Source organism: Melospiza melodia, chromosome 3 (genome assembly GCF_035770615.1).
Source record: "Melospiza melodia melodia isolate bMelMel2 chromosome 3, bMelMel2.pri, whole genome shotgun sequence".
Classification (NCBI taxonomy): domain Eukaryota; kingdom Metazoa; phylum Chordata; class Aves; order Passeriformes; family Passerellidae; genus Melospiza; species Melospiza melodia.
Window position 1 is genome coordinate 34,513,331 of NC_086196.1, and position 19,046 is coordinate 34,532,376.

General features: G+C 43.2%; 1 protein-coding gene across 1 annotated transcript; it reads left to right on the forward strand.

Annotated features, from left to right (window-relative positions):
- Window positions 1-1,021: 1,021 nt before the first annotated feature.
- Window positions 1,022-9,129, forward strand: SOD2 (superoxide dismutase 2). The gene is made up of 5 exons (XM_063151254.1): window positions 1,022-1,119; window positions 2,259-2,461; window positions 6,398-6,514; window positions 7,116-7,295; window positions 8,616-9,129. The coding sequence occupies exons 1-5, from the start codon at window positions 1,091-1,093 to the stop codon at window positions 8,759-8,761; spliced, it is 675 nt and encodes a 224-aa protein (XP_063007324.1). The 5' UTR covers window positions 1,022-1,090; the 3' UTR covers window positions 8,762-9,129.
- The last annotated feature ends 9,917 nt before the right edge of the window (window positions 9,130-19,046 follow it).

Sequence of the window (19,046 nt, forward strand, 5' to 3'; positions counted from 1 at the left end):
CGCTGAATGTATTTTCAGTAGTCAGGGATGAAGAAACAACTCACTGATTTTGGACAATTTGCCTTCTATCTTAGCTGCTGCTAAAGCAGCTATTTTCACTGCTCACATTCCCACGAGAGTACCGCTGGTTCCTCTTCATCAGAGGAACTCAATTACTGTCCTTTTCTAGGATGCCTCGAGAAGTGAGGGGTGGAAGCACTGTCTTCCAGGGGCTGGGATTCCCCTTGTGGGTCTTTCCAGGTAGATTTCTTCACAACTGGCAAGATGAGGTTATTTATTCTCAACAAAATTGTTCAGGCTTAGCCCCCACTGAATTTTTGTAATTTGAATTTTTACAGTCTGGTAAATGTGGGTGCTAGACGATCTTAAGGCTATGTGTATTTATTTAGAATGACAAAATATGATGATAAAGGTTTTGTGGTAGCAGACATAAATTGTATGGAATTAAAATTTTACCTGATGTTTGTCTTGCCTGCAGAGTGCCTCCTAGCTCTGAGGAATGAGTTTCTCCTCCCTGACCTCGCTGGAGAGCCAGTTTGTAATGGGTGTTTGGACTCATTTGCATTAAACTGGGTAAAGGATTTTCATGAGCACCAGAGGCCGCTGAATTGCTACATGCAGGAAAGCACGTGTTGGGGAAAACAAGATGCCCACAAAATGGGTAAAAGAGCACAAATGAGCCAACAAAAGCGAGTCCTAGACAAAAGAGCTGAAACGGTAGCGTTAGTGCTGCCGGTGCAGTCGCTGTGCTGCCAGACCCATGTCATTGCGCAGCAGGGTTTCAAAGCCAGGCTCTGCCGTGCTGCTGAATCCTGCCGGGGCACAGGCGGCATTTTATCTGTTTCCTAGGGGCTAAGGCAGCCTCGCCTCGCCTGGAACTACGGCGGGCCTGAGTTTTACGATAACGAATCTAGAGCGGCTATGTTCGTAAAGACAAGCTGCTCCCATCGCTAAGCAATGGTATTTGCCCGCATGGAAGGCCGGGGGTGGCCGCGGGGTGTGTCACCTGCGGCGCGGCCCAGCTCAGCCCCCGCGGCTGGGGCGGGCCGCGGCTGCGCCCTGACAGTCGCGCCCGGCTGCAGACGCCGCCATGTTGTGCCGTTTCGCCGCCGCGAGCAGGTGAGAGCCGCGCCGCGCCGGGGAAAGCGCGGGACCCGGCAGAGCCCCGCGCCAGGAGGCGGCGGCTGCACTGTCCTTGCCCTCTGCAGCCGAGCCGGGGACGGGACGGCGGGAGCGGGGGAGGAGGCGGCGGGAGGGTCGTGTTGTCGCCCCCCGGTGTCTGCCCCCCGCCATTTCGCGCGCAGGGAGGTCGCGCTACCGCCGGCTGCCCCGCCGGGTCGGCGCCGGCCCGGGCGGGGGCTGCTGCCGGTGTCCTTGAGGGCTCTCAGGTTCTCCCCCCGCCGTCCGCCGAGGAGCTCTGGCGGCCTGACACGGTGCTGGCAGACACTCTTGTTTCTGCTGGCCGGGGTCGCCGTTCTCGGCTGCTCTTCGGGGTCCCGAGGGCTTCGCTCGCGGTGTGTCCCTGGCCTATGTCAAGGTCACCAGCGATGCGGCGGCGGCCCTCAGAGCTGACCGTCCCGCCGGCCCGGCGAGTCTCCTCTCGTCCTGGCCTTTGTGTCGCATGACAAGTGCGAGGTGTTAAAATGGGGAAGGGTAACACAACCTGCGCGGTGTCTGTGCCGGGCATCGCGGCTGTGACGCCCCCTGTGGCTTCCCGGTACGCCGGGTGGGGACAGGGAAACACGTCTGTGTAAGTGCTGGAGAGATTCAGTCCTGGAAACCCGTGACTGCGCAGGTTTTTTAGCACTTCCCAGTGCACAGACCTTGTGGATAGCGAGGGAAGGACGCTTAGGTGACATCTTTGCTTCTATTTTTAATGAATAAAGATTAGGTGAAGCTTTGAATGTCATCAGGTTACTACTGGATTTTCATTGCTGTCCCTGCTTTTCCTCCACGTGCATGCTTGGGAGGATACATGAGTCTCTGCAGGGCCTGGAGGCTCGGATTGAGAAGCAGCAGCTTCACAGTGCAAAGCCCTGGTAATGTGACCTTGGTGTGAATTCATCTTTGCAGTTAAGCTGCATAGTATGCCTGCTTTAAACTCTTGAGAAGTGAAAATATTTCCTTGGCTGAGATACTATCCCAGGTATTTAAAACAGCTGATCAGAACAGCAGTGTATGCAGTCTATTTCACTGGTGAACCCCAAGTTTTACTGAATAAAACTGCTTTCTTTCTGTTGTTTTTTTTTCTCTTCTAGAAGCAGTGCCAAGTTGGTAGCACCCTTGGGGTGCTTGGTTTCTAGGCAAAAGCACACTCTTCCTGACTTGCCATATGACTATGCTGCTCTGGAACCTCATATTAATGCAGAGATCATGCAGCTGCACCACAGCAAGCATCATGCCACCTACGTGAACAACCTGAACGTGGTCGAGGAGAAGTACAAAGAGGCAGTGGCAAAAGGTTTGTATCTCCCCAGTCAACAGGTGAGGTGGAAGCTAATTGGCATAGATGATACAGAAGAACAAAATAAAAAAAGAAGCAAGATAAATTCTTTGAAAAGCTTTGGATTATGTCCAAATAATTGGATAATTGGAAATCGAATGTAAGTAAAAAGCATGAATCCTGTTCTCTGTAGTGCTGTAAAACTAGAAGATTTGTTGATTGTTGTGAGTTTAGTCCATACTCCATTAGTAACTTAACCTGAACAAAGACTGAGTCAGTAGGAAATTGCAGTCATTTTGCTGAACAAGTACTATGCAATAAAAAGTTAGTGGCAAAGTTAGATAAAGTGAAAAATGCGTGCCTTGATAGTTTTCACATCAGATGCTCTGCTTAGTCTTTGTAAATAATCTCAGTTGCCTGCAATTGAGGTAAGACAAACATGTTGTTAATGTATACAACACACAGTGCAGAGACCTGAATTTGGGTGTAAGTTATATCACTGGGTCAAATTAAATGGTTGTGTAGGTGACAAGCCCATGTGAGACAGGAAAATATGCAGGAAACCATCATGGAATTTTTTGTTAGGATCCCAAAATTTGAGATACACTGCTTTTTGCAAAAGCTTTGTAGGTGTAGCAGAGCTATGCTGAAACATGAGATGTGTTTTTTCCAAACTCTGAGTCTTTCAGTTGGACTGGTAAAAGTGTGTGAAGTAACATGTCTTTTTAAGAAGGTGGAATATTTTCTGGGTTTTTTTTCTGTTGTGATGATCTTAAAAGGTATCAGTTTATCTCAGAGAAATGATTACTGTACAGACTCACTTCTGTCTGCTTGCCAGGTGGCTTCACAGTGGAATTTAATGCATGGACTTGGGTGAAAGTTAGAATTGCTGATGTCTGAGTAAACCTGAACCATGTGTCCCTTGATAGTTAATTGCCAGTGTATTTGAATAGAAAATGGGGCTTTTCAAGTACCTAAGTGAGCCTAAAAATACCTTGTGCAGTCTGAATTAATGAACTAATGAGATTCTTTTAAGAAGCAGGTTATCAGGGCTGACTGCTGCCTTGCCCTGCCAGTAGCAGATCCAGGAAAGGTGGATTCTGGAGATGTAATTAGGGCAAACACAACTGGGGAGGGAACCTGCAGCGTCAGAAGACACTGTGTGTGCTGCTGCTGTTACTGATGCTGTTAAATTACAAAAGCTTCAGCCGCTAGTGGAGGCAGAACTTCTGGTTATCAGATGCATCTGCACTGTTGTGGATCCTTTGAGTTGTTTTTTAGGAATTACAGCTTTTGATAGCATCTCATCACTTGTGTTGAAATGTTTATTACTTAGAGATTAATTTTTCCTTAAGGATTCTGCAGAGATTATTTTCCAAATGGGTGACTGACTGGTGTGGTCATGCACACCAAAGCAGACAAATAATTACTTGGGCTATTGGTGCTTGGGTGGTTTGTTAGTTTGTTTTTTCCTGATTGGTATCTCAGTATACCATGTGCAGTATTTTGACCCTCATTAGAAGAAGTTCTAAGACCGGGGCAAAGTCTGAACTGCCACCTCATTTTGTCAATATTGTTGTTTTTTCATACTAAAACTGAGCACTGCCAAAAATCTTGCTGGGCTGTGTATCAGTGTTGGGTTACATAGCGCATCTGATCACTATCTAATAACTTTTCTGGACAGCAGAACCTTGTCAATGTCTCTTGTTCAGCAATAGAAAGCAAAGTATTTTCTTCAGATTATCTTTAATATGTTTTCATTTATCTATATTTGCATAGAAAACTCAAAGCCATCCTGTTGGCTGACATTGTCAGTTCATTTGAAAATGAATTTACACTTCTGTGACAGCGCAGGACTTTGTTTCAACATAAACTGGTCCTGACTATTGGCCCATCAAAATGTGTCAGATTTGCTAATTGAAGGATATTAACTTGAATCTCATTTTCATTGAAAACTTGTTCCTACCATAGTTTTCCCTGCTCTTCTTTGACCACCACGCAATCTGTGATTGGACTGTTACAAGGAAATAAATTATTTAAGCTGAGAACCTGAGCTGCCTACTCTCTTGAGCACCTTTGAGCTTCTTGTCTTGGTTTACTGAATTGTCCATGGATTCTGTACAAATAAATTCCAGTATACTTTTGCTGTAACTTAAGGGCAAGTTACCCCTTTTCAACTGTTTTTTTTCTTTTCCCCAATGCAGAGTTCAGCAGCACAAGTACTGTTTAAGGACAGTGGTGAAATGCTGTCTCTGGTTTCTAGGGGTCCCGAGGAGTGGGTTCTTCTGAGGAATGGTGGAATAAAGAGTTATGGATGCATTAAAGGCTTTCTAAGTTACCTTTTGATTTCTGGCTTGCTATATGTTGTATGCCCTGGATGAACTTGAAAGTGTCATTAAGGCATGAGAAATTCAGGGAAAATGTCCCTAAGATGCCATGTGAATGGCCATGAGAGACTTCTTATCCTTAACCTGATACCTAAATCCAGCAAATAATGGTTTTACAAACAAAGCATTGGATGCTTTGTTTCAGTGCTGCACCCCTCTCTGAAGTTGTGAGGAAATGCTGAGAACATGAAATCCTGAATTAAAACCTTTGACGCCTTGTGAAGGCTGTCCTAGAACAGACTAGACAGAGCTAAAGTAGGAATTTATTAGAAAGCCTCAACAGATCCACCTTGAGCAGCACAGGAGCCCAGCCAGGGCTACAACCCAAAATGGTCACCAAAAAAATGGACAGCCAGTCGCAGGGTGTCACACTTCTCTAAGTTTTGGTCCGTTAGCACATTGGAGTTAATTGTCCAATTACAGCATTAGCCCATGCATTCCCATCCTGCTTGTTTTTCTCTCTTTGGTCCACCATTGTTTATGTTTTTGGGCCTCAGATCTGGATCAGTTGTCCTTGGTCCCCAGCTAGAGAAGGAATTGTTTTGTCTACCTACTCTGTGAAGAGAGCTTACTATCCCCTAATGTGAAGCCCAGACCCACACACTAAAGCAGCACAAGATCTCAAAAATACAAAAGTTAAAACCTGAGGCATCACCTTGGTAACAGATTGCTTTGAGGTGCACTACTTCTTTGAGGATTGTCTTCATGTCTGTGTTGTTGAGGTGACTCAGAAAATTTCTACAACTCAGTCCTGAGAGTGGAGAAAACAGGTCCCCTACTGATTCCTAACTAAAGAATGCATTGGAGTGGTGGAAAAAGCTTTAGAACCTTTGAAATGCTTCAGTGTTTTTAAAAGCCAAAATAGTAATGAAAAGACTTGTATTGAAGTGGTACAAGACTGTTCAGAGACACAAGGCACCAGTGAATTCTTCAAGAATTCTTCTCTGGAAATACAGAGCTGTTTGATCTTTGTTTCAGATGCAGGATTCTGTCACGTGTAGCAAAATTATTTCAATCACTTTTCTGTGAGTATTCATTTCTCCCTCCAAATGAAACAAAAGATAGGAAGGAGAAGAATATTTTGTGTATGTGCTCACTGTAGTTACTGACTTTTCTCAAGCACAGGCTGTTTGCCCTGTAAATTGTTTTAAGAAGTTTAAAAATGCTTAGTTTCCATTGAGCTAATGGTTGAGTAATATTTTTGCATTGTAGTGATGATACTGACAAATTTACAAGTTCTGGGTCCTCAAAGAGTTCTGGCTGTGCTCGTTGCTTTATTCTACTGTAGAGTGGCAGTAAGTCTTAGATGTGTAGTGTGGGCTGCCTGATAGTTGCAATATTGCAGATCACTTATTACAGCATAAAAATGGTCAAAGATAGTAAGTCTTCAATAAAGTTTGTCTGTGACTGTCTAAAATATGCATAACAGTACAAACTTTGTTTTCCATTGATAAGTTACATGCTTGTAGAAAGATTTTAACTATCAGTGGAAGGCTAGTAGAAACTTACTGCCTGTTGTGGTGATGATAATGTTTTTATTTATATTTTTTATTTTCTGTATCCTTAGGTGATGTTACAACTCAGGTGTCACTTCAGCCTGCCCTGAAGTTCAATGGTGGGGGTCATATCAATCACAGCATCTTCTGGACAAACCTTTCTCCTAATGGAGGAGGAGAACCTAAAGGTTAGTGCATGTTACAGTGGTTTATTGAACAGTTTTAATTACAGGTAGAATTGATGATGTTTTCTCTCTTTGAAGGAGTCTAAAGGATCTTTATTTTTCAGAGTTAATTCACCTTTCTATGTGACAATTACCAAAATTCTGAGGTATTCAGGGGAGGTTTTGGATGTAAGCCAAAAATATAAAAAATGAGTAATGTTCAAAGTCTTTTTTAATTTCTAGAGCTGATTATGAATACACTGCAAAATACCTGGTCTCTGCTGCATATACCCTTTCCACCTTCATAAGAGAAAATAGTTGTAGTAAGCCATGCTAATGAAATTGCTCTATGTACTCAATTCACAGAAAGGGAAGAAATGTGCTGCAGGCCCACCCAGCCTAGTGGCTGGAGTTATGCTCCAGTTTGGGTAGGGATAGTTCAGCAGTTAAAGCCTAAGGAAGGAATCCCCCTGGGGAGGATAGAGTACTGATTCCCTAAAGTGACCTGCAATTAAAGATAAAGGCCCTTTAGTACAGATCTCACAAAAGCTGCTGTGATAAACCTGGGAGGTTTGGATTGAGGTTGATATGCTTGTGATCTTTCTGTGCTTTTTTTCTGTTAAAGGAGAATTGATGGAAGCCATCAAGCGTGACTTTGGTTCTTTTGCAAACTTCAAGGAGAAGCTGACAGCTGTATCAGTTGGTGTCCAAGGATCAGGCTGGGGGTGGCTTGGCTATAACAAGGAGCAGGGGCGCCTACAGATAGCAGCTTGTGCAAATCAAGACCCTTTGCAAGGCACAACAGGTCAGGTTTCTTTCCTTCCCCTCTGCTTCTGTAGATTTGGTAGGCAAGTGTATGCCATCTGAAAAGTGATTTGGGAAAATGTTGAGAAGAAATTGCTGATAAATAGATGTGAAAAACCAAATGTCTCTTCTAGCAGAAGTGAAAACTCATTTTTTAGAGCAGCATTTGTAAAGCAGAACTTAAAAACTTTTGAACAGCAGAATGATTAAGTGTCCTTCTAGTCCAAGGAAAAATAGATGGGCCATGTTGTGAAAGTGCTTTTTGCTTGGTGAATATTTTAGCTTCAGCTTCCTTGGATTTTTGAGTAACTGGAGTAACTTGTGCATATCAAGCAATATAAGCCTTTTGCCTTCAGATTTTTTTTCTCTGGCAGATGAGCTATTCACAGCACTGTCCGTGGAGGCCCGACAACATGAGAGGGGAAGATGAATATCATAACTCTTGTTCCTATCTAGACTGGGTTTAAAATGGAGCCTTATAATTTGCTTCCTTTATAGTTATAAGAGTAATGAGTGTCAACCAAATTAGTCTGTGATGTGGTTAAGTGTTACAGCTGGAAAAGCAGCATAGGACTGGCAGTGATCTCTTTCCAATATATTCTTACTTCTTTAGAGAGACATGGAAGTGGTAATGGCAGGCTGGACAGCCTTCACAGAGGGAAGAGGTCATGATCAGTGAGAATCTGCTTGCAGTGACAGTTTGTCCAAATCATTTTGCAGATACTTTCTGCAGAATTCATAGAGAATGGCAAGGAATTTCATGTATTGCCAGCAGTCTGTGTATTGCCTATCAGTAGGGTAAAAAGAAATTACAGATTTAGTATAGGGACATAGATTAAAATGGGGGTGAATTTCACCCTCCCTCCTGTGAAAATTTACCATAAAAAATTCAGTGACAAGGGTATTTTAGCACAAAAGCAAGGAGGTAATTAGGTACTTAACAAATAGCCTGTAATTAAAGTATTGGAAGCAAGCTGGCATCACAAGAAACCTTCTTAACGTAATTTTTTATGAAAGTGCTTGCATAAGCGTGCAAAAGATAGAAACCTTTCAAAAATTACTTCATCTGGTTTCAGCTATGTCTTCAAGGCAGTTCAAGAATATTTATATGTGTGTTTACCCAAATCAGCTCTTTGAGTTTAGGCTGTGTGTGTGTGTGTGTGAGCACAGTTTTATAAAATACTGCAATAAAGACCAGTGTTCTGCAGAGCTCTTTGTCTTTCTGCAGCTTAAGACTCAGAAACTGGGTACAACTTGAAGATGCAATATAAAGCTTTACATGTAAAGTGTGTTTTCATATATTTACCCTCTTTTTTCACAGGTCTCATTCCTTTGCTAGGCATTGACGTATGGGAACATGCTTATTATCTTCAATATAAAAATGTTCGACCTGATTATTTGAAAGCCATCTGGAATGTGATCAACTGGGAGAATGTATCTTCAAGATATGCAACTTGCAAAAAGTAGAGTGGAATTCTTGCACAGACTACTAAAATGTCAAAAGTTCTACTCTGATACCACTCTTGTAGTAGTGCCTGTGGCTTACAAATGAATTGTTCTACTGCAGAAAGCACTTCACTCATCCAACAAAAGCATTTCATAATCAAGCAAAGTGTCTGCTTGTTTAATTCTGTGAAAGGTATTTACTTAGAGTTCTGAAGCTTTAAACTGTTGTGCAACCAAGGGAGGCACTTTAATCTGTTCCATTGCATATAGAAACGTAGGTCACCTTGCTGAAGCCTAATGGATTTCCTTGTTGCACTGAAATACCTAAGTGGAAATATGTGCTACTGTTACTATAAACAAATAAAACTCAAAAGAAGAATCTTCTATAACTGTCTACAAGAGACTTTTATTTTTAGTAATATCTGGTCTAGTTACTTGATTTTAAAACAGTTGGAAGAGAAAAATGCCTTTTGTGATTTGTTATATTAGCGGCTGCAGAGCTTTCTATAAAGGTTGAAAAGATAAATGGAAATAGATGTTCCTGTGCCTGCCTCAATTGACTGTCTTCAGTCATCCCTACCCCTTCCTGCATTTCTTATGTGAGGTTTTTATGTCACACTGGTGCACGAGCCCTGGAAGCATTACCTTGGGCAGAGATTACACTACTGGCTCAGGCATAGGGCCTCAATGACAGCATGTGGCACTCATTTCAGACTAACTGTTCAGGTATGTCTCAGACCATCCTTTAGCTAAAGGGGCTGATTGCATGCATATATCAAGTACAGATTGTCTCTGCACAGCCGTGTTGCTGAAGCAGTAGTAACAAATTAAACTTTATGCTTGAAGGCAGGCATGAAGTAACCTCTTTGTTGTAAAAGAGCATGCCCATGGTCTTGAAATAGTTGGTATGTTGTGCTTACCATGGTGTCTGCTTGAAGGTGAAGGAAACTGGAGATTTTTCTGTTTCTTACTACATACGGTGAAGTACCACATAGCAGAGATGAAAAACAAAGTGGTGGAATGCTCCTCAGCGTGAGTGACTGCTGAGGCAGGGCTTTGGTGGTGAGTGCTGTAAGTGTGTGCCACACATCCTGGTTCTGCACACTCCAAAGGAACAGGAGGTAAATGTGCATGTAGACTGGTGCTCTGGAAAGGAGTGCTTAAGCTAGGAGGAAGCTTGAGTTAGCTCCTGGTGGTGAGGCTTCAAACCACTGAGTGCTCCTCAAGCACAGCCAACATTTGCTGCAGGTCTAAAGGTAGTAGTGTGAGATCCAGACATGCTGTAAGGCTCAGTTTCTGCTGTGCACCAGATTAAGAAGAAGCTCCACTCATCTCCTGCTTCCAGTCAGCTGGTGAGTCGGTCCTGCTACTTTGTGTCCTGTCTAGGTCTGAATGTGCCCAGTCCTCAGCTCTATACAGAAGCAAAGTCTGTGGAATAGGAAGATGGGAACTTTGTAACTGTTGAAGGCAAATAGTAGGGACAGTGAAGCAGTGGAAAGCATTTAATGTGTGTTTTGGTGGACAAGTGGTCCACCAGAAAGAACAAAGATTTCTTACGTGGTTCATTTGAAGTAACAACTTGCTTAAACTGTCTTAATTCCATACTGCTGTGAAATCTGGAAAAAGTGGTTCTTGCAGCACTATGAGGTGGAGTATGTGCCTGTAATTTAGCAAGTGTGCTAGCAAAGCTGTTGACTGGGCAGTGAAAGTGCATAAACCTCTTACTAATCTGTGTTAGGCAGTAAGCTCAGAATTGCTGCTGAGAACTAGCACTTAGTGTTACTGTGGCTGCTGTGGAGGTGGGCAGGTCTGTCTCTCCCTACATGAACTGAGAAACAGGAAGGGAAAGCCTCACAGCTGATCTCAAATGCCTTGTGTGGACAAGTCTGAGACCCATTAGTCAAACATGAAATTACCAGTTAGTTCTATCTAGACCTTCCTAACCCCAGTAGTAAAAATAGCTCTAGGTGTTAAGTCATCTCCAACCTGAACTGTGCACAGTATCATCAATGAGCATGGAATTATTTGCAGACTTGATCTACATGAAAGGAGCAATGAGTTTGCAAATTTCAGTGCTGGATTAGTCTTTGACCTGGACCAAACTGAAGAGTTTGGTGCAAAATTGCATCCTGACCCCAGGGCTTAGGCATGTCGCTGCCGTGTTTGTAGACACAGTTAATTTGTGTGTAGGCCACATTATGTTAAAATAAAAACTTGGAATAATTTTCAAGAGGGCAAAAGTGCAGTACCTAACCCAAAACCTGAGAAATTATAGTGAGTCATGGGCTGAAAGAACAGTGTGCATTAGGGTGAACCCATAATAAATACTTGCAGGTACACACAGAGACTTTGGTTTGCACATTGCAGATTTTGGTGGCTGAATGTTTGTCAGAAACATGCAGTTGGGTCCAAAAGGTCAATACCCAGCTGGGAAATGCAAGTACGTGTTTGTGACTTTTGCTGACTATAAAAAAGCATTTGAAGGCCAATAGGAATCACAAAGTGTGTGTATCTCATTCTGTACCAGAACAGATTAAAGTAATTCAGGCCAGCCAAACTGAACTTCAAACATCCTTTCTGCCACCCCTTGTGGCAGGCCATGGGGTAATGCCATGTCCAGTCCCAGTGAGCCCTCAGGATGGCACCTTCATCCTCCTGGAAAACAGGGCAGGTCTGTGGGTGTCTTACTGAGCATGCAGAAATGGAAATAGATCAAAGAGGCTTTTCCCCTCTAGCTTCTAATTGCCACCTTACAATTTTTTTATTTTACCTTTATCTACAGCATGTATTAAAAATCCCCCAAAGCAGTACACCCCTAAACTGTCTCCAGAAAACACAGTGACACAGCTTGTGAGCTGAAATGCTCTCCTAGATATTAAGGGCTCTTTACATACTGAAGACTTACTTGTCTGTATTTTGCATTCAAGAATTTAGTTCTCTCTAGGTAGTAAAGTTGGTTTAAAATGCCACCGTGCCATTCAGCTATTTTACATGCCTGTTGCATTGACCTTGCAGAAGTTAATTATTACGCTACTATAAAATGAAAGAGTTGTGTTTGCAGTCATGCCTAATAACTGAAGAGATAAAAGCACTGGTAACTTGGTAGGCTTAATCTGCTTTTCTTCTGCTTAATAATTAAAAGTAATTCTCTCAGGTTGCATCATAGCTTTTACTGTTGTTGATTCAAAAAGCAAAGGTTCCTGTGGGAGGAGTGTGTAACCTGCAGAGCTGAAGCAGCTCCAGTCCCAGAGGCCCAGAGCTGTGCCTTCCCCACTAGGTGGGAGTGTCTGTCTGTCTTACTCTGCTGACTTGGGCTTCTGAATTGAATTTCCAAGAATCAGGTTAGGAAACTGGCTGGGTGTTCTCACTACTCAGGAGGGGAACTGTTTGGATTTCCACTTCGTAAATAATCAAGGTGACCCTCTTCAGTGAACAGTATTTGGGGAGGAGACAATGCTGCTGTGCAGAAGGCAGTTTGTGGTAATGCATACAGTCAAATACAGAATTTACTGTAACTAGAGCCAGGCAGGCAGAGGCTAGAGGGAGGTACTCTTAATTAAAGTGAAGATGCTTCTAAGTGTGTTTGTGGTACATGACATCCTGAATGGTCTTTCAAGTCCAGAGACCACAGATTTAACTGCAGGGGATGAGGCCTGTCACATTGCTGTAATTAAGCCAAGTCTGCAGGGAGCACACAACCTGAGGATGGAGCTTTGTAGTTACAACTGTGCTCCTTTATAATGCTGCTGCAGCAGCTTTTCACTGGATCTTCTCACCTAAGAGGATTGATAGACCAATTTGCACAAATTGCACAAATTAGCCCAGAAATAAACCTACTGCCTGGACCTGCTGGAGGTGGACCCACACAGCCTTGTGACACCACAGAAGCAGCTTTAACATGTGTCCTACAGCAGTGTTTTAAAGCATGTCTGGATTGATGGGAAATCCCTGGAGCTCAGAGAACTCCCTATAGCACAGTACTTGGGAAGTCTTGACATTAGGGCTGTGTGAAGTGACTGGCAGTCCCCATAGTTATGGTCTCCTGTTACATAGAAATTTGAAGAAGAAATGTCAGTTTTCTGAAACTATTGATTTCTGTGGAACTGTGCAGAAACATACAAAAGTTGCTGGTTATTGCACGTGGTATATGCAGACAGGTTAGAGGCTTTGAGAATCTGACTTCCTGTGAGGGAGTTTTGTCCCAGTTGGAAAAACTGTGAAAAGTCTAGGTCTGTCTACAGTTAGACTACAATTCCTTAGTCCATTCTTGTTTTCATCACCTTTTTTCTGAGCAGAAACAAAGTCTGTACTTCCCTGGCTTCTCCCTACCTCTCCTGAGGTCCCTTATTGAGCTCCACTTCCTTTGGAGTGTGCTCTGCAGTTGTGTTCCTTGCAGCTGTGTTCCTTCTCACCAGCTGCTCCACAGTGCTGCATCTTAAGGGCTTGTCCTTTATGCTACTGGCACTAGGACTGTAGCTCTAAAAGGTCAGATCTAGAAGCAAGTAGCATGGTGATGCAGCTACTTTTATCCATAACCTTTGCAACACTCAGAAGATTACTGCACAGGAATTCCAGTTTTGCTTTGTTTTTGTAAGAGAAAGTTAAAAGTCTTTGTGCAGTTACTACAAAAGTATCACTGACACATTAGATGTCTGCAAATCAGAAGGCAAGAGAACATCTGTTCATTTAAGTGTCATGATTTGAAGGTAATCTCACAATTCTGAGAAGGACTAATTTGTACTGTTTCAATATTTGAACTCAACAGGAAATGGTGATGTTGCAATCCTTGTTTTGCCTCTAGAAATTCAGACCTGAGGTAGCTAAAAGCAAGGGCTCCCAGTTTTCAGGAATTTTGAAATTTGGCTGTGGTAAAAACTGGATAGAATTGAAAATTTGTCAGTGTTTCCAGGAATCCAGAAGCTCCCCAGGCCCTACAGCTGTCAGGGAAGACTGGTGTCTTGTCTGTCAGGGCAGCTGTTATGGGCATCAAGCCTCAGGCTTCTCCAAAGGTCATTTGCATAGAGCTGTTTCAAACAAAACATTTTAGGCTCATCAAGGTATTGTTTGAGAAATCTCTCTGTCTCTCTATGTCTCTGTCTTCTGGCTAAATGCTTCACTGGGACATTTCCAGCCACTCTTATCCTCTAGCAGAAATGTGTTAAGGGGCTGTAAGGGAGGAAAGGAAATGCAGTCTTTCAAAGGAAGCATCATCAACCTGTCTTTGATTTCTTCCTCCTGAAAAAGATGCACACAAACCTGGCCAGCTTGCCAGGAGAAGAGCTTGGCTCTTGGGTCCCTTGAGTGTTTGAGTTTGCTTCACAAGTCACTGAGAGAAACTTGTGTCAGAAGGACTCTAACTTCTTCTTCCATCTGGGCTCCCCCACCTCTTCCTGGGTTTAATTGCAATAGGTTCTACTGGTATTTTCAAGGAAATGTATTCATTAGTTTCTGCTTATTGATTTTTCTTATGAAAGAATAGGAGACACAAAACCAAAGCTCTCACCTGGGCTTTTTGGGAATGAAGGGATATGATTAATAAAAGCTCACATGTAGGACTTGATGCTTGTTTGCATAACTAAATAAAATGGGAATAATCAACTGGAATTAGCCTGTCTGAGGGTCAAATGCTCCAATGGGAGTTTTTACTTGCCTTCATGACATCCAGGTCAGTTAAAAGCAGCTCAGGGCCAGAATTGCTGCTTTTCTGTATTATCTAGCTGGGAATTAAAGTTGTCCCTGGATTTTGTTTCATTAGAATGTAAGTCATAGCAGTTAAGTGTTGGTTGTCGTCCATCTACTGATATTCCTTGCTGTCCCAAAGGCGTTCTCTCCAGCTGGTGTGAGACTGTGCAGTGCACATGGAGTATGTGAGTGGCAAACCCATGTCTTGTACAGGGAAAAGCACAGGATATTGAGTGGAACAAAATGTTTTTGTTCCAGATGTGGCTGTCTGGCATAGACACTGTGAAATGGATAGAGGTGTGGGCTAGTGATGAGGGTTCAGCCTTGAAACTTGATGCTTGAAATTAACATCTGCATCTACTGATTCTGAGCTAACCTGCCCAAATTTCTCTCCACTAGGCTCTGATGTCAGCTTCATTAGAAAGTAGCATGTTTCTGTTGCCTCAGAGAAGTATTCAACAGCTAGATCATGTTGGGATGCAGGACAATCCCATCAAAGCCTTCTTTCCTCTGGCTGAGCATTTTGCATCAGCAGCCCCTATGTCACAACAATGCAGTGATCTTCCTGCTGTGTTTTTCATTCCAAATCCCAAGCAGTTACCTCACTGTAAGGCAGTTTTGCATGGGTAGAACAGAAGCAAAGCTGCCCATGTCCAGCTGATGCGTTGTCCCCTGATACTGCATCCAGGGGCATGTTTTTTAGTGGTTGCAAAGGGATTCTGTGGATTGCATCCTTAGGCTGATCGTGACATCAGAAGAGTAATATGGAGAAGTCCTAGTCTGGCTGTTACTCACTTGAAGCTTCTTGCAGAATCTGAGCTGGACCTGACATCTGAAAATCCTAGTCCTGCCCGTTATCCTTAGGGATTACAGTTTTAAGGGGGCTAATATGTCTGTGTGTCTAAATATACAAATAGGATAACAAACTTATCTCTACGTGTCATTCTGTTAACCTCTTCTGAAAGTCTGGAGAAAAAAATGGCAGAAAAACCATCTGGTTGCACTCACTCTTGCAAGCCAACATCTGGCTGCCAGACTTGAGAGGCTGTGTAATCTCTGCTCATGTGGTTTCCATGCTTTGATTCCCCGCTACGACTGAGTGCTGCAGAGGAACTCGCCCCTCGTGGCAGAGTGTGATCTGACAGTGTGCTGGAAGGACAGAAGGTGTCCACCATTAGACTTTGTTTACATGGACGTGTTTCCAGGGTAATGCAAGTGGCAGTATTTGTGTGTGGTTCTCCTAGTGCTTCATCACTAAAGCCTTGGCCTTAAAAGCTCTTGCTTGGGCTGGCACTGTGCTTGCAGTTACCCAGATATATTGTAGAGGTGAAATGTCAGTCCTGCACTGTGAATGCAATAAAAGTGAATGCTTCCAGTTAGCCTCTGAACTGATATTCAGGAAAAATGTGCTTTGCTTTCCTTACACACCACACACACACATGCAAGGAAATTAGACCTTGTGTATTGCCTCTTTGATTTATTTGTGGATGAATGAAAAGGGTGGGATGACAGTGCAGTTCATGCAAGGAAGGAGGACGTGGATGCTGGAGCCTCTGCTGTCTGGGTAGGCACTCTGGACACTCCAAAATTCAGGGAAGCAGCATGGAACTCTTCCTCTGCTGACTTGGGCCTTAACATGTATCTCCCACTGGCGTGCCCTATCTGCCATGGCAGGAGCATTTTGGAGGTGGTGTGTTTTGAGTTCCTGCAGCCAAAATGACTGAACTGCTGGTTAGCTGAGGTGGTCAGGCAAAGGTGACGACCTCCAGACCAGTGCCCAAGATACTCCCCTAACAAGGACAACCTGGATGTCAAAAAAATACTGTGGGCAGAATCCTGACTGCTTAAGGGGAACCATCTGCCCTCAAGCATGATCTCATTCCACTAACTGAGCCCCACATCCTCTTTCCAGCTCCAAACATTTGGTGACTTTGGATGAATTGGCGAGACATTCTGAATCAGTCAACACCCCATATTCAGTAAATAAGTTATTTGCTTCTCCCAGTCTTGCCCAAAGCATTTTTCAGTTGCATGAAACTATTTTCTATTGGCTTGAAAGGGGAAGAGGAATGAAATAAATTTGTTGTCTGAGTCAGAGAACATGTAACAGCAGCTAAACAATAACTTTGATTTTCTGATTTTTGTCATGATCAAATTTAGACTCTGTCTTCCACAGATATTCAGGCTGTGGAATGTTTCTTTTCCAAAGGAATTCACAATGAATTTGTTCATCTCAAGTCAGAATGACTGTCTTGGTGGCAGTTGGCAGTGACATTTGGGTTATTAATAAAAGCAAAATTAAATATAGTGCAAAACTAAATTTAGCACAAAGTAGGAACTAGTAACATGAAAAATAAGTGAAAAAGAAGAAAGAACTACCTGCCAGACTGCAGATCAAAGGGAGAAAATTATTGGAAAGTTCCAATAGTTTGGATTTTTTAAGGGAAAAAAAAAATACAATAGCCTGAAAACTGCAATACTACTTTTCTTTTTTGAAGCCACATAACCTCACCTCCTGTTGGAGGAACAATCAGGTTTTATCCTTCACCTTGACCAGAAAAATAAATGCAGTAGAAGAGACAGGGAGAGGAAAAAGGCTCTGTTTTTGTCTTTCATACTAATTTGCAAAGCTCTTGACAATGGTGAAAAATTTGTAAAACTTTTCTGAGAAAAAAAGCCCTAATGAAGGAATCAGAAAAAGAATATAACTGGAAAACAAAACAGAAAAGGTACTTGTAGGAAGCCAGTATGTTGGTTATCTGTTGGAGGATATTTTTGGTGGAGATTTAAAGCTGCCCATAGAAGTCAGTAGTATTACCACCATCCACTCAAAACAACCCACCACCTCCATTGCCATCATTTGTCAAATTCTCAGGTTGCAGTCAAGGATTATCAAGCACGCCCCAGTCTTGTTAGCAGTAATCTTTAAGAAAAATATGTCAAATAACAGAGAGGCCCCACTTAGACCAGACTATATCCTACTGCCACATTATTTTCACTCTCAAATTGAAGTAACATGAAAATAGGCAGCATTAATGTATGTAGGGACCCTCTGCTCTCTTCAGAGGGAGCTGCTCCTTACCACCAAACGGAAAGCTCCCAGAAGAGCCTGTAGCTGCTTGTGGGGTTTATTGTCTAATGTGTCGACATTCCAGCTTCCAACATCAACCTTTCTTGAGTGACAGCAGTTGTTCAGCCCAGATCCCCATGACTCAAGCAGAGCAGGCAGCCGGATGAATCCATCAGACCAGCTGCATGTTCAGCCACAATCTACACAGGCAGACAGCAGCAATTCCAGCACAAGATGGTATTTATTTCCATAGAAACAAAATAATTCATTTTATGTCACTCTCTTTGCCATGTGGCAAAAGAGAGAAGAGAACAGACAATGGTAACCCCATCTGCTTCTTGTGCTCTCTCATATGTCAGTATGTAGAGATCTAAATTCTGAACAAATCTATTTGTCTCTGATTTATGCTAAATTGTTCACATGTGGTGTTCACAGCTAAGAGTGTAAAGGAATAAAAAGCCTGCTGCATTTTAGAGACCTCTCTATCAGGCAAGTCTCAACACATCTCTAGAGCTGCTGAAGTCCTTGAGGTCCTTGAGGGTGCCTGCTGGTCCTGTCCTGCATCCTCAGCACGTAAAACTTTCATTCTTAACAAGTCCTACAGGAAACTTCAACTGCAATTTCCTTAAGACATAGGACATTGCAGCGTGATGTGGCCTTAAAGTCAGGTGTCCGGCTGGCAGAAGGGCGGCCAACACCCAACTGCAAATGTGTGAGCACCCCTCGGCGTCAGAAGGCTTCGGGCTGTGCTCACAGCGGACGGAATCACTGCTGGCCGACGAGAGTAAAGAGTCCGGACACTCACTGGGGACTTGTCAGATTTATTGTAGAACCCAACGTGTCAACCAGGGAGTGACAACCTGGCTGGTAACTAACACGTGTCGGCCAGCAGGTGACCTCAAACAAGGGGTGCAACAGGACTATAAAGGGGGGAGGAATTAATGGGAGGGGTTTACAGGGAACCGATAGGGGAAGGCAAGGGAGTGGACTTAGGATAACGGGCATGAGAGAAAACCCAATAGAAACAATGTAAAGGAGGGGCCCCGGAGCCACAGCCAATCAAGTCTCCCTAAGCACAGAAGATTCCGGCAAACTAGGAGGAGTGGGGAGTGATTGACTGGGCCCAGGGAGGAGAACAAATTCACATATAAGGAAACACAGGGGAGGGGGAATCATATAACAGAGAGGATTGACATAAACTGTGGCGGGAGTAACCAAGGTACCAAATGACAGACAATACCATGGCGGGAAGAACTGGTGAGGGCAGAACCATTACAGAAAATGGGGGAGTGATACAGAAAATAGGGGAGTAATTAAATAAACTAACAGAACACACTACAACAGGACATCAATACATTTCAGAAGAACAGAAGCAGCAGAGACCAGAAAAAATGCTGCTGCTTTCTGAAAACACATCAGATTTGTATGTATTTGGAGAGGGCTTGAGTATCTTGAGAAGTGTTTTGTATTTTTTTGTTGGGAACTGCTAGAGTCCTTAGGAGCCCCAGCAGCGTGACAATGGTCTGTGAATGTCTGATTGCTAAGGCTGGATTA